The sequence below is a fragment of the Hylaeus volcanicus genome, chromosome 7, assembly GCF_026283585.1.
Source record: "Hylaeus volcanicus isolate JK05 chromosome 7, UHH_iyHylVolc1.0_haploid, whole genome shotgun sequence".
NCBI lineage: Eukaryota > Metazoa > Arthropoda > Insecta > Hymenoptera > Colletidae > Hylaeus > Hylaeus volcanicus.
The window spans coordinates 2,364,877-2,380,177 of NC_071982.1; the positions used below are offsets into that span (position 1 = coordinate 2,364,877).

At 37.4% G+C, this 15,301-nt stretch overlaps 2 protein-coding genes across 3 annotated transcripts in view; one reads left to right on the forward strand and one right to left on the reverse strand.

Annotated features, from left to right (window-relative positions):
- Positions 1–15,301, reverse strand: part of LOC128879548 (uncharacterized) — a 533,296-nt gene that overhangs the window by 491,267 nt on the left and 26,728 nt on the right. The window contains exon 1 of one of the 2 annotated variants that reach the window (XM_054128810.1): positions 726–1,273. The exons of the other annotated variant lie outside the window; for it this stretch is intronic. The gene's annotated coding sequence lies outside the window, so the exon portion shown is untranslated. Of the gene's footprint in view, positions 1–725; positions 1,274–15,301 lie in introns of those variants that run through there. 2 annotated transcript variants of the gene reach the window in all.
- On the forward strand, positions 8,235–14,360 carry LOC128879553 (uncharacterized). Its single transcript, XM_054128818.1, has 6 exons — positions 8,235–9,114; positions 9,667–9,814; positions 9,906–10,094; positions 12,756–12,830; positions 12,915–13,154; positions 14,017–14,360. Exons 1-3 carry the CDS (start codon positions 8,431–8,433, stop codon positions 10,091–10,093), a joined length of 1,020 nt encoding a protein of 339 aa, XP_053984793.1. The 5' UTR covers positions 8,235–8,430; the 3' UTR covers position 10,094; positions 12,756–12,830; positions 12,915–13,154; positions 14,017–14,360.

Below are 15,301 nucleotides of genomic sequence, written 5' to 3' on the forward strand. Positions count from 1 at the left end.
CTGTACGCTCCTATCTATAATTCTAGCAACACAGACTCTGTACTGTAGTCGAATATTCTACTTTTCTTTAAATTATGTATAATTTTATATCAAGGCAATCATAATATGCAATAATTTAAACTTGAAGAGTAGATTATGAGTGTAACACACAAATCGTATCGCTATCCAGCGGTAAACGATTCAAATTAATTTGTTCATTTTTCAATTAATTTTCAGATCTTTAAATGCCAGAAGAAATGAATCGGTGGAGCCATTTCTTGACCAACACCAGGAGCTGGCGTGAAAAATACTGGATCGTTTATTATATCGTACCTACTGATATTAAATTTTCTATATTTCATTATGTCTACAAATTAGTTGTCTGACAACCATTATACGTGCACTAACTGATTGCCTAACTAACGAATTGTCTCGTTAAATAACCATTTGTTAAACTATATAGTTGATAATAAAAAACTTGATATATCGAAATTGAAATTTAATATTATTTCACCCTGTTCCTTAGTATTAAGCATTTCCTTGTGAGAGTTCTACGATGTAAAGTCACCTACTGTAATTTTAACCTATTCACACCTATCACACCTATTCTAATTTTGACGAGTGCATATATGCTTGGAATCGGCATATGACATATAGCTATCGTTCGTGACAATTGACCGACTCGAGGAGTAAGAAATGTTAAAAATAGTGCATCACACAGTAGTGTAATAAGGATGTAAACTTACCATTAACACTTCAAATAAAAACGTAAAACGCAAAACGCAATACGCTTGACCGACTCGCCATCTAGCAGCCGAACATCCGTAGCTCGAGTGCGTGTGTAGGAAAGAGAAAGGAATATGTAAGACAAGGATAGAGCGAGTGTGCGAAAGAGAGAGAAAGGAACATGAAAAACAAGGAAAGAGTGAGTGCGATGGAAACAGAGAGAGAACTACATGAAAGACAAGGATAGCGACACTCCACCGAACGTTAGTAGACATTGTCAATAATTTTCTGACTTTCCAGGGATAATTCATGCACTTTCGCTATTGTGATATCAAGTATAGATCACTAGCAACATTCAGGGACTATCTTTCATACGATTTTCATTGTTTTCATTGTTATTAAGTAACAATTAATCATTGTTCGTGAAGGTTAATCCTATACCGGTACTTGGAATCATTTCCATTATTAATTATTAGCAGATAATTTATGCACTTTGACACATATTGAATAAAGTCTGGACTAGTAGCAACATTCAAGGGCCACTAGCGATACGATTCTGATTGTTATTAATTAACAATCAATGAGTTTTCGATAAGATAACCTATGCGAAATTCTTTATGGGCATTGACAGGTACACTTTGTGTGTGTGCGAGAGAGAATGAAAGATGTGCGACAAGGACAGCGAGTTTTTAGTTGCGCCATCTACTAACAGACTGCTCAAGCTTGTCGTGAAATAGTTCCGCCATTTTGCCGCTAGATAACGCCAGTTAACCAAACACAAAAATGTATTAAAAATCGAAAAATCTTATTACAGGTCAATTCTAAAATGCTTCATGAGCGTTCTCGTTTAAATTCGTTACTCAATAGTATAAGTTAATGAATTAATTTACATGTAAACGTTTGCTAAAAAGTTGGCGTCATCTAGCGGCGAAATAGTAGAACTATTTCACGACAAGCTAAGACGGTCTGTCGGTAGATGGCGTCACTAAAGATTCGCTGTCCTTGTCGCACATGTTCCTTTCTCTCTCTCTTTCGCACACTCGCTCTATCCTTGTCTTACATATTCCTTTCTCTTTCTTACACACGCACTCGAGCTACGGATGTTCGGCTGCTAGATGGCGAGTCGGTCAAGCGTTTTGCGTTTTGCGTTTTTATTTAAAGTGTTAAAGGAAAGTTTACATCCTTATTACACTACTGTGTGATGCACTATTTTTAATTTGTCACGAATGATAGCTATATGTCATATGCCGATTCCAAGCATATATGCACTCGTCAAAATTATAATAGGTGTGATAGGTGTGAGTGAATAAGTGAAAATTACAGTAGGTGACTTTACATCGTAGAACTCACACAAGGAAATGCTTAATACTAAGGAACAGGGTAAAATAATATTAAATTTCAATTTTGATATATCAAGTTTTTTATTATCAACTATATAGTTTAACAAATGGTTATTTAACGAGACAATTCGTTAGTTAGAAACATAGAAAATTTAATATGAGTAGGTACGATATAATAAACGATCCAGTATTTTTCACGCAAGCTCCTGGTGTTGGTCAAGAAATGGCTCCACCGATTCATTTCTTCTGGCATTTAAAGATCTGAAAAATAATTGAAAAATGAACAAATTAATTTGAATCGTTTACCGCTGAATAGCGATACGATTTGTGTGTTACACTCGTAATAGTTATTAATAGAAAATCCCGACGCAGTAGTGTAGGCTACGCGTTAGACAGCCGCAGTAGTGTAGACTGCGCACTAGACGGCCGCAGTAGTATAGGGCACACTCCACCGGCATACTCGCGCTCTGATTGGTCGGGGTTTCCTGTTAATATTGCCTTAACGAAGCCTCGGATAACATTTTCGCTAAGGAAAGAGTTGCTTCAAATCGGCCCCCGAACCACCCCTTTCAATGACCTCTAACATTTTTGGGACACGCTGTATGCAGTGTGACTCGAGAGAAGGGGGAACTCTGGGAGGATCAAAGTCGATCCGAACAGTGAAACTTCCTTGCCTCTGTCCCCTTCAATTCGTTTGTGTCTCGCCACCCGTAAACAATATACAATACAAAGGAATCGTTCTTTACCTTGATAAACCAACCCCAACTATGCATTCTAAAACACGATAGGCTCCAATAAGTGGCACGCGTCCACTCACGATCATCCAAATGGGAACGCCCCGTACCCGTCGTTAATGACGTGATCATAGCCATAACATTACCCAACCATTCCCCGAGAAACAACGCGAGAAGGCGTGCTGCACGCGGCGGATCAACGGCGCGGGCAGCAAACCGCACGCAGAGAATCAATCAAAATTACCGATACGTCGTGACACGAAGCTTCCTCTTTCACGTTTCCCAACCTGGCCGATTATTGAAAATCATTTCTTGGAACGGTCACGAGCATCGGCCCGGCCCTTTGTCTATCGCGTGCGTGAACGTGCACGCCGGCAGTCGCACACGCGAGCAAGAGCGACTGCAGGCGTGCCCTCGCGCAACGCGCGCTGCACCGAGCGCATCCCTGTGTCGGTGCACTCGGGATGCGAGATCAGCAAATCTAAGATCGTGCAACTGGTGTTCGGTGGCGTGTCCGCGGCATACGTTGTCAGTGTTCGCCACCGCGGAAAGGCGAAAGAGAGACAACGGTGTTGGAGAGAGGAGGACAGAGGGAGAGAGATGAGCGGTAGTTGGACACGAACGAAGAGTGAAGGATGAAGGGGACCGACGCCGAGGAACCAGGAGGGAGTCGAAGGAGAAGGAAGGAGGTGGAATGCGCGGTTCTCGAAGGAGAAGCTGTCGACGGTGAAAAATCACGCACCACGTTACCACTGCCATGGCCAGCATCTGCTCTACATACCCTGGCTCTCAACCTCCGCGCGCTGGGCAAATCCGTCGATCTAGCTGGACCCAAATCCGAATGAAGAATTTTCTTATATTTTATCGCTTGTTAACACTTTCAGTGCCAGGATATTCATGGAAATATTTAGAAATATACTGCAAATCTGTATGCATTTATGGAAAAAAAAGAGAACTATACATGTCGAATCGAGTAACCTCCTCCTTTTTCGAAGTCGGTTAAAAACTAGCTGGACCCCGCGGTTTCATTCGTGTGGAATACTACGACAAAATACAATATGTACCAAACAGCGCACCGTAGACATTTGAAGACTTCCAGGACTCTTTGGGATGGACTGGGAGGAGCACTAATAAAGATCCCTTCTAATTAATGAATAGTAATTTTAAACAATAGCACGCCCAGGTAAAACATTAAAGCACAATAACTTGTCTTCAAATATCAGTTCGGGATTATTTTTAAGACGTATTTGTTCATCTCGAAGGAATGACAATTACGAAAACAAAACCTAGTCGCACCCATCCTACGACATCCTGTTCGGTGTCCCTTACGAGTGGCCTATGCGCGTCGGACCAGTTTCGCGAAAAGATTCCCGGCCCTCGGTTAATGATAAGTGACGGTTCCAACCGCACGAACATTATGCGAGGCATTACCGTAATCGACCGGCTGCACCTGCGCGTCTCGCCACGGTGCACCAGTCGGACATCGTTTTTTCGATGTTTGCCCGCCCCAGCTAATCTAATTATGCTTCGTTTAGAGAACTGGTTTCTCAATCGTGCGCGGATTCCATCGGAGGAGAACTGGTATCGGGATTAAATTAACGCTCGCGATATTCGTGGAGCGGATTTCCAGGACAATTTCGATACCGCTGAAACGAAACGAACGGGTTCGGCCCGGGGAATAAACATACACTGTGATGGATTAATAACCGGCCAATTAAGAATGTAGCGTCTCGATAAGCAACTGGCTCGACTTTCGGTGTTGCGCACATGTTGCCCGGTTGGCGTTTATAAATAACGATTATTAGAGGTTGGAGCGATTGGAGAGGATACACGAGGCTGTCATAGCCAAAATTCGAACAGGTGCCGCGAAAGTTGATAAAAATCAACTACTCCATTTCGTGCAACATGGAAATTTCAAGGGAAAGACAGGGATAGCGTTCTAAATTGGATGGTGTTTTAAATTGTACCATGAGTAAACAACCTATTTGGGAAAATGTTGAGTGAAACTGAAATTAAATCATGCCACGATTTATATATGAATCCTTCCCTTATTCAGGAAAAATGGTTTACACTAAAACCACAGCCATTTTGGTAAAAATGGTTTTGGTATATGTGCTCTCTTAGAATGTGTGACTAGGGGAAGATTAAAAGTTGTATAGTTTTTATAGAAAATACAAGCAATGAAAAATGTTACTCTGCGATCAATATTTCATTTTGTACAAATGTACCAGGTTATACTTATACTTATAAAGGATATCCCAAAATTAACGCAAGATTTGAATTTGCCGTCATTTTTGCAGTAAATTGTTGGCAACCCTGAAAAAAGAACAATTTGACAGATGAGAGTTCAGAGTTAGTAAAAATGGAGCGTTATACGATACAACAACGTATTTTCATTAAGGAACGATATTTAAAAAATAATGAAATTTTGGCGGCCGCCAAACAAGGTTTCAGGATTGCCAACAATATACTGCAAAAATGTCGGCAAATTCAAATCTTGGGTTAATTTTGTGATACCCTTTACTTGTACTCGTATTTATGACCAGCAATGTGTGTGTATGGCAATGTATACGTGCTCTCTTGAAATGTACAACTGAGGAAAGATCAAAATTTGTAGTTTTTCTTTTGAAATTAATGTTAACCCCCCAGGGTGCAATTTTTCAAATCGAAGCAAACACGGAAAACGTTCTACCGCAAAAATTCTGATGGCAACTGTCAGATTTGGCGACAAAGTAATTATCTTCAATGGTGCTGTGATCTTTCTGTATCGTAGATGTCTTATTTTTGTTAGGAACGCACAAGCTATTGTTTATCCTGTTGCGCAATAAAATATCAAAGAAAAATGCGATTGCTGCATATGTGCGTCAATGCCCACTGTAGGGTTAAGCTTACCCCAGAAATGCATAGAGTTAATTCCTCCCCTAACTACTCAAACCTAAAACAATAATTGTTCGCTTCGGTAAAGCAAATGCCAACCCCCTTTTTTTCTAGATGGATCACGAATCTCGCGAGGCTGACTCGCAGCGAGGGGATGAGAAATCGCGGGATTCGGTTCTGGAGCAGGACGAATTCATCAATGAGAACCTCGAAGAAACGGCGTGCCGTGTAGCAAAGCAAGATATACGTGCGCTGGCTGGGCTACCGGTCGGTCGGGTCGGGTCGCTGTTCTCCTGTGCTTCATCTCTCCCTTTTGGTCTGTTTTTCTGTGCCTCCTTTCGCCCTCCTCTTTTCACCTTCCAGGAGTATCCCGCTCTCTCGCCCTTTCCACCTTCCTATTCCTCTCTTCCTCTCTCGCCGCTACTCACTTCAGAGAGTTGTTGTTCGACTGTTTTATTACTTTTATAAATGCCGCCGCCGAAGCTGCCACCACCACCGCCGTCGCCGCGGCGGGCATTTCCTTTGTGGGGGCAGCCACGACCCATTGTTGCTCGCAGAAAGATGCGAATTTTAATTCGATATTGTCTAATATTATTTATGTATGCACACGCTAGAGAACCTGCCCATTTCAAAGCGTTCCCTTGCGCCCTCGCTTCCTTCCCTTCGACGCGAAACCGATGCCGATGTCGTCCGCATCAGGATGAATCGGCCGTTGCGCCGCCAAACACTAACCGAGCCTAACCCTGCGCTATCAACGTCTCCGCCCACCTCCTTCGCGGTTTGCGATTTTTCATAAATTCGGTGGCCGCGTATGTGGAAGCGTAAAGTCTGACGTTTGTGATTTAAAGAGGTAGCGCGAGGCCGATGTCTATGGTTTATGGAGGACGTACCCCTCGCAGGCAAAAGGAATAGTTGCGTCTGGGATTTATGAGCAGAATGTGGTTGTTACGTTTATATTTATCATACTTTTTCACTTGAATTCTTCAAAAATGCGGAAAGGTAGAACTGACTTGTACATATGGATCTAAGATGTAATATTAGAGAAAGTTATATATAGAGGGTGTTCGGTAACTGGTGGTACGAGCAAAGAGGGGAATGCTTCTACGTAAAAAAGTAAGTCGAAAATATAAGATACAAATTTTTCATACGAGGCTTTGTTTTCGAGAAAATCGACTTTGAATTTTCGCCGGGTACGGGTACACTTGATCATGTCCCATTATAACGGATCTCACTGTCGAGCATTGTCTCGATTGAAGTTGCGTTGATAAACGTATTCAAAGATTATTGTAGCCTTTCATAAATTAATTATTAACAAGACTTATTATCTAAAGTTTAGATAATAAACAACAATAGAGAATATGATTTTGCTGTGATATTAATGTTTTACGAATTATTTTCTCGATAAATTCAACGAGATTTTTCATTGAGATTTTTCGATTGCGATTTAAAAAAAAAAAATTGTGGCATTGAATGTAAATTTTGGCTGTAACTAGTGTTATATTTAACAGTATTCAATAATTCTGCTCCCACCAACAACTATTCCAAACCTACTCAGACAGTATTTCCGCGTAAACAGCATATGCATAAACAAGTTTATGACATTCGTAATTACGAGTTGGGAATTATATAAAATTACCGGTGAATTTGATAAATATTCCAGAATTTATCACCGTAATTTATTCACCGTAACATATATGTATACTGAAATATACATATACAAGAAGTATGACATCACGTTTCATAGAAAGAGAACGTGTGGAGTATATTCACAAAGGTGGCAACATTTAAGGAATGCGATAAGAAGTGCTTGTATAAGAAATGCAGATGTATGAGCACATTTTGTATGAAGTGCTGCAATATGAGAAGATGTACAAGCTAGCCTAAGACTGTAGTCTAAAATAAACAGACTTTCAATGCAAATTGGTACAAATTTATTCTGTTGAAGAAAAATACTTTAAAAAATAAAGCACTCCGTTTGTATTTGTATATACAATCAGTGTAATAAGTATCCGTACAGGAACAAATTCAAAATAAACCTTCATATATTTATTTTATTAATAAATTATAGGGAAAGAAATAATTAACCAAAATTCCTACACATTTTCAAAGTAGATTTTCCGTAAATTCAAGTTTATTACTTTTAACGTTAACCTCTTATTTCTTTTCTTATTAGTTTTTATTTTAAATTAGTCGCCGTATCAATGCTTCTTCCACTGACTCTATCATCAATAAACTCGTGTACAAAAATTTCGATTTATATTCGAACGACCCTCGTGCAACCACTTTCTCTCTTTATAAATCTCACCGTCTTTAAAAATATCTTTAATCCAACCCAACGGTATAATCACGTTTAAACCCCACTGATCGCGTTTCCTTATCGGAATTTGAAACCACAATAGACACTCGAGCGTCCCATCGACATCGCATTAACGCGTACTCGAGCAAGGGTAGTTCCGTGGCAGGCATTGATTGTTTTATGACAAGCTTAATTTAAACGGCATCTAATTACCGCCAAGTGTAGCTTCCTCGAGAGAAGAGGAACCGTGAGACTTGCGCGTACGTGGCTGGCACTACCTTGGAAATCAATATCAGTCGACGTCCAGGTCCACTTCGGACTGCAGTCACAACAGAATGCGCAACAGTTGCGTTTAAACGAAAGACAGGGAGAGAGACAACGTTGATTCCATTGTTCGACTGATACCGAAAAGAAATCGAAAACTCCTTCGTGTTTCCGGTGCTCCGAGCAGCGAACGCCGACGAACACAGCCGTTTGAATGACCGAACATGAACGCGAGAAGTTTGGGATGCTTGTGCTACGCGAAGCCGCCGACGAAAGTGCGTCCGATCAAAACGTGACTCCCGTCGACGAGGAACCGTCCGCGAGCACGGGACAGTTGGAACGCGTCTTCAAGATGTCCGAGAAACGCATCTCGCTGGGCATCAACGTCAGCATTCTCGTCATATTAATGATATTCGGGGTGCTATTGTCGTTGCCTCTGCGGATGTTGCTCAACACAAACTACGAAAGCAACCAGACCCTCAACGAGAACTGTGCGACGGAGACAAAGAGGAACGAGACCAGCACCGAGATCATGGTGATTCCTATCGATCATCGGAAGCTGAAACGGTGCCCTAGATACGAGTACGTGGACCACCTACAGTCTGTTTTTCTCAGCAATTACGACAGAAACTGTACCTTCGTACGAAACGACGACGACGAGGAGGACGACGACGACGACGACGACGACGACTCGAAAGAGGCGACCGAGGATAATTCTGCGTCGACGGTTTCCGAGGAGACGGTTGGCGAAGACTCGGCGGAAAATGCGGAAGATAGTGGCAAAGATCGTCGAATGAAATCCGTTCCAGTGGCGGGACATATTCTCGTGACGATGCTTGTCATTTCAGCGATCGCTGCTCTTGTTGAAGTGTTGCGAATACGTTTCGCTAGAGATAAGGTATTACAGCGGCGACCGCACTAGTTTCTTAAATTAATTTTGATCCAGATCGAGCTGTAACATGATCCTTTACGAATTCTATTTTTGTGGTTGCAAATCCAATCAGTGTAGATCAGCGCGCAGACGCGTTCGAGAATACCAAAAGAGTATAAAATAAATGAATAAAATGAAGATGCTCGCACTACGATGCGAAAAAAAAAAAAAAGGATAGCGCTTTCGAAGTCCATTAGAATATCGATTTCACGTGAACGAAAGTGATACCGCTAGAAGTAGAAATGTTATAGAGCAGTATTAGTAAATGAAAATAAAAGAGAGAAAAATAAAAGAATATTGTTATTCGTTAGCGTGTAGGAAGTAACGATATAGTATGTATAAGTACCGTGTTATATTTTCGATTGAAAATATTATATATTTTTGTAAGAAACGATGTAACGAATGCTTTTACACTGATTGATTTCACACGTCCGCCAATAACGAATATTTCATTCTGTGTCGCAAAACCACCAACACGAGTATACGAACATGTGCATATATTTTTAAAAACCGCCTAAGGACTCGTCTAAGGCAGGTAATGCCGGTTCAAGAAAAGCTTCCACGGTCGAACTTCCCGTTCGGGGCCGCATTTTTCCGAGGCAACCGATGAACAGTCAGAGGTCCTTTGAAATGCAAGGCATGCACCGATCCGCTTTACGCCTATTAGGTAGCCAAACAATTACCGTCAGCTTTCACCAGTTTGTAAGTGTTATCGTCGGTAAAAGAAAAAAGAAACAACTGGCTAAATCGAACCGTAGGTGCGAGACCGCCGCCGCTTATCCGCCGCTCATCATTCCCAACTCAACCGTCTAAGCAAAACATTGCCTCGGTGACCGGCACGCCGAATAATCGGATGTCGAGACGTCAGTCAGCCGAGTCCGATGAAGAAATCGGCACTCTCATTAACGCACTTCATCACCGCACACGCCTGATTCGACGACATTAAGGTAACGTGCTTGATAATGAAACGTTTACTTTGTTCGTTTCGTTTCGATTATCGTTGGTTTGTTCTAGTTATTTGTTTTCTATGCACGTGGAAAAGATACGAATACTTTATTTATAGACTTTTTCATTTCAATGGTTACCTCGTGAAATTAATTAATCGTGTTGCTGTTTGCTGGCAGACCTGGGTATATTTTAATTGAAATGAAAATAAATCATTTGAAATAATTTATTTCGGACTGAAAGAATTTATTTGTTTTCAATAGTTATTTGAAGATAAAGATAATATCGATTCATTTGATATAATAGCTATTTCAATTCACGAATTATTTAAAAATAATATGCGACAAAAACTATTTACTTGAACAAATTTTTACAGTGATTTGCTTTTGAACAGAATTCTTTCTTCAAAAAGTTTATTTTTAAGAGACTTGTATCTGAATCCATCTAATGTTGACACAAAAAAGAATTATCGTTTTACTTATGGTGAGGGTGGAAGAGGGCTGTTATACTTTCAGAAAACGTGACTTATAAACAGACAATCATTTAACATAGATAGATCATTCTACTAGTTTTATCTTGAAAAAATATCAATACATTTATTTCTGCTCAAGTTTGAACAACAAGTGGATTTTTAAAAACAATTTGACAATTATTTCAAATAATTATGAAATAAAATAACATATTACTTGAGATAATAATTCAAATAATGTTATTTCAAAAGTGATTACTGCTATGAAAATAATAATGAAATCAAATAACATGTTATTTGAAATAGTATTTCAAATACAATAATATTATTTTATAAGCGCTCAGGTCTGTTTGCTGGTTGTTTACATAAAATTTTCAATTTGGGGAAGTAGAAGAAAACTTTCGATACACCAAGTACATAGTATGTAGAAACTAACGTTTGCCTAGATTAATATTTCCTGACGTAGAAAATTCTTTTTTAACTTGTCAACTTTTTCTAAACAGATCTAAAAATCACTTTCTTAATAAGTAAATTATACGTTATCTAAAGAATACAGTCCTAAGTTGGGTTAATCGTGTCGAAATTATAATAAAATTCTGTTTTTCACGCACCAACACGCTACAATAATATTTCGTGTAATCCCCTTGCTATGGAGCTATTCTAAAATTAAAGGTGTATCGTTAATATTGTATAGCTAACAATTAAACGCCACCAGAAATACCTCCTTTCACTTTTTAAATCATCCAGCTGAGTAATTGGAAATCTGTGGTCGGTGACCAACGATCCGTGAGATGAACAAGGGTATCTTAAATAGACGATAACTATAAGACAAACGTCGATATTTGTGCGTCACAGAGGCCTTGCTGAAGCTAGTCGAATGCTAGTTTTGATCGTTTTTTGAAAAGGGCATTGCTTACACCTGAAAGCCAAGAACCCTTCCAACTATAACATCATACATTTATATAAACATCTTTCAGAGATATCCTATATTCTTGAAAAATTGTTAATTTTTTTATGATAATTAATCTATTCGATTATTGAAAAAATTAACTTCTACTGAGCTTTACTGAATTCAAATTTTAAGTGTTTTAGATGGAATGTGGAATATCTATTCAAGCTGATGTTATGAATAATTTATTTTTTTTTATTTGATGTAAATTATTATTGTATCGTTGCATTCGATTCAATTTAATCGACCTCTTTGCATTTGCTGATTGTTGAATTCAACATCTCCTTACATTAAGGGAGGAAACTATATTCGGAGACCAAATAAATTATTTATTAAGTGTTGTTCGTGATTTTTTTTTTACGCAGACAATTTTACTTAATTAAATCGTCTCAACTAATTTGTAAGAGATACTTTTAATTAATAACTCTTTTGATGAGTTATTTGTCAGATTTTTTATAAACTTGAACAATTGAATTACACATAAAGGGAGCTTCATAAGTTAAATTCAAAAAAACTTTAAGCACTTTCTTCTTAATACTTGATTCGTATTACATACGTCTTTACCATGGAACGAAACTAATTGGAATAAGCAAAAACATTCGCTAATTATAATACTAAATGTTTTAAAATATATTTAGTAACTTTTTCTATTCATTTCATGCAATTTTTGAGACATCAACTGCTCCCTATATTTTTATCCGAAATTAATGACATTCTTGTTACATTATTAACATATTTTCTAAGAATATGAACTAAACTGTGGTTAAAAAAGTTGCAAATTGAATTTTTCAGCAGTGTTTAGATAAAAAGTATCAATTTACCACATAAAAAAAACATACTTTACACAATGATTTCTTCCAAATTTTTAGTTCATGCTCAAGGTACTTAAATAAATTAACGAATGTAAAGTTTGAAAACGATCGATCGAATAGTTTTTAAGTTATCATTCCCACGGATTGAAAAAATCTTGTTTAAAAAACAAAAGTGATATCTCAAAGATTTCTGTGTGAAATGAATCGAAAAAATTGCCAAGTGTACTTTACGACACACCTATAATATTCTCAAAGTTATAAAGACTTTCCATAAATTCTTCTCTAGAAAAAAAAATCATCCCAAAGAGCATTTAATACCTGGACTCGTCTCGTGGTTTTCTCCCTTGAATCCAAGTCCAAATATTTAAGAACTAAATTACTTTTGCAAAATCCAGCAGAATAATTCTAACTAAACTTTCTGTATTTCTTCCAGTAAGGCCAATCAATTGAAATTTTTGAAACTTCATTCGCGTTAACACTAACAGGGTATGGCGTCCTAGACTGTATGGTAGGTGAAAAAATATATTGTATGTTATGCATATAGAAGGGAGTGTAGCTAAATAATTAACACACGACTGAAACCCTTTACTAGGTCTTACGCATCGCACAACGATCATGCTCACGTCAATTTTTGAACAACTCTTACTACTTCGTGAGTCCGCCATCTTAAGAGGACTTCCATAAACAGACGCTGTTTTTTCCAATTCGTATTTTGCAACTCCGACGACTAACCAGCTACTTTGAATCAACAATGAACCTTCCCGCTGCTGAGCTACGCAACAAATTTGCTCACTAATCACAATAGTATTTTCTCATTTTCATTTCCCACGAGGTAATTTCTTAAGCATTGTTTTTACTGTGATACTTTTTCTTGTTTTATGTAACGCGCGTCACGTAATTGAGAAGGAGCCTTATCTTCTGTTTCATCGGAGGTAGATTAAAGTGTTTAATTGCGCGTTAGTAATTAGTCTTTGTATTTGTATAATTCGTTTTACGAATGAAAATAAGGTCAGAGATAAGTATAACTTGTTGTTTAAGACGATATTGTTATTTATCATTGTTTTCTACTTTCGAGTAAACAGGAGATAGAATAGAGAATTATGTGACTTATTCTGGATATAGAGTGATCTAAAAGGAAGGATCGAAGAATTAAGAGATATATTACGATAGTCCTCACAGGCGAAAATGTTTTAAGTAGTATACGCCTGCACAGACAGGCAGTAGGTTTACGAGTAACATGGGATTTTATTCAGTATTGCAGATTAAACAGATTTGTTTTGGATGATAATACGTGCCTGTATAATAAATCAATAACACTTATACAATAGCAGTCCTAATAAATAATTAAGAATATCGATGATAGTAATTTCTGTTGATGAATATTCTAAATCTTTAGAATATTGGACAATTGTTTTCTAATATTTTAACTCCTAATTCAAATCCTCATTAGAAACCGTTTAATTAACTAACCAAGTTTACAACAAAACTAATTTCTTTTGACGATTATTGTAAATCTGTAGATTGTTGGAAAATTATTTTCTAATATTTTGTTTACAATAACAATTTGCAAATAATTTATATTTAATGGAAAAGTTTCCCTCTAATATTCTGAGCACTATATGACCTCAAACTTTTCGATCACCTAATATACATGTCTGCTAATTGATATAATGACACTGTTTCTCTATTTTCAGGTGACGCGACTGTAGTATATGTTTATGTTAATAAATAAAAAAGAAATTATTCAGGACGAGAAAGGGTGCAACAAAGCTCATTCGTCCTTGCTTTTACGTGTTCTTCCGTAAACGACAACGTGATACAACTTACAGGTGATTGAAAGTATCGAAAGATGAATGTATTTTCGAAAGAGTTATAAATTATTTAAAGCGTATTTTCTTAAAAATAATCCTACCTCTCTACGACACTTCTGTAATTTCCATCGTTTCTCACGTGATACGTAAAATGTTAATTATAACTTGTGAAATATATACATATGTACATATATTGGTGTCCAATAAATAAATTCTGTTATTCTCTATCTCTAGTATCAACTCTCACACCTATAAATGCATATATTTCGTAAGTATTAAATAAAACATTAGAGAATAAATTGCTAAAGAAGTTTTAATACATAATGAAAATAGATAATATGTTTGAAAAAAAATATACTATGATAAAACAATTACGTTTTACTCAATGACAAAGTGATAAATTATATAAACGTTTAATTATGCAATTGTTCATAGTTTAAATACAAGACAACATAGTTGAAATAGATTGGCAGAAATAACAATAATAAATTAATGTTAAATTAAAATTAAGGATAATAAGGTTTGTTTTAATGCCGCGTAAACAATCTTCTTTTCCTTATAAGCATGGACTTTAAATTTACATAACTTATAATGGCGCAAATTTGCACTAGCTTTCTCAATTGGATATCATACCTGACGTGTTACTTTATATCAAGAAACTTGGCAGAGCGTGTCACTCGGTGACTATCATCTTTGTTTTCCTTCCGATTAATCGAAAGATAACTAAAATTTATACCATATTGAGAAGGGAATTACAATAGCGAATCCAAAGATATTTTACTTTGTTCTTGTGGAAAGTTTATGTTTATAACATCTACTTTTATGGTAAAATGATTTACATATGAATCTATCGAAGACAAACTTTCTGTGACACGATAAACACGCGCCACTTTTCACGATATCAAGGAGCATGAAAATTCGTCAACTTTGAACCTCTGTATATCAGTAACCGATTACTATTTTAAAAATTTTCAAACGGCATTTAATGCACTCATATGTACACAACACACGCACAATATTTAAAAAAGTGTGTTCGAAACTTCAAAAATTGCATTTTGGCCAGGTTTTCGGCCATCGGGACCATTGTGCGCCGTCCCTGAGTTAAACTGAGTCAACTTTGAACCTCTGTATATCAGTAACCGATTACTATTTTTAAAAATTTCAAACG

Excerpts from the sequence above, each read along its gene's own strand:
- LOC128879553 (XM_054128818.1), top strand. The coding sequence starts at position 8,431 with ATGACCGAACATGAACGCGAGAAGTTTGGGATGCTTGTGCTACGCGAA. Across the intron at positions 9,115-9,666 it reads TACGTTTCGCTAGAGATAAG|GACTCGTCTAAGGCAGGTAA; the intron begins GTATTACAGCGG and ends AAACCGCCTAAG. Across the intron at positions 9,815-9,905 it reads ATCCGCTTTACGCCTATTAG|GTGCGAGACCGCCGCCGCTT; the intron begins GTAGCCAAACAA and ends ATCGAACCGTAG.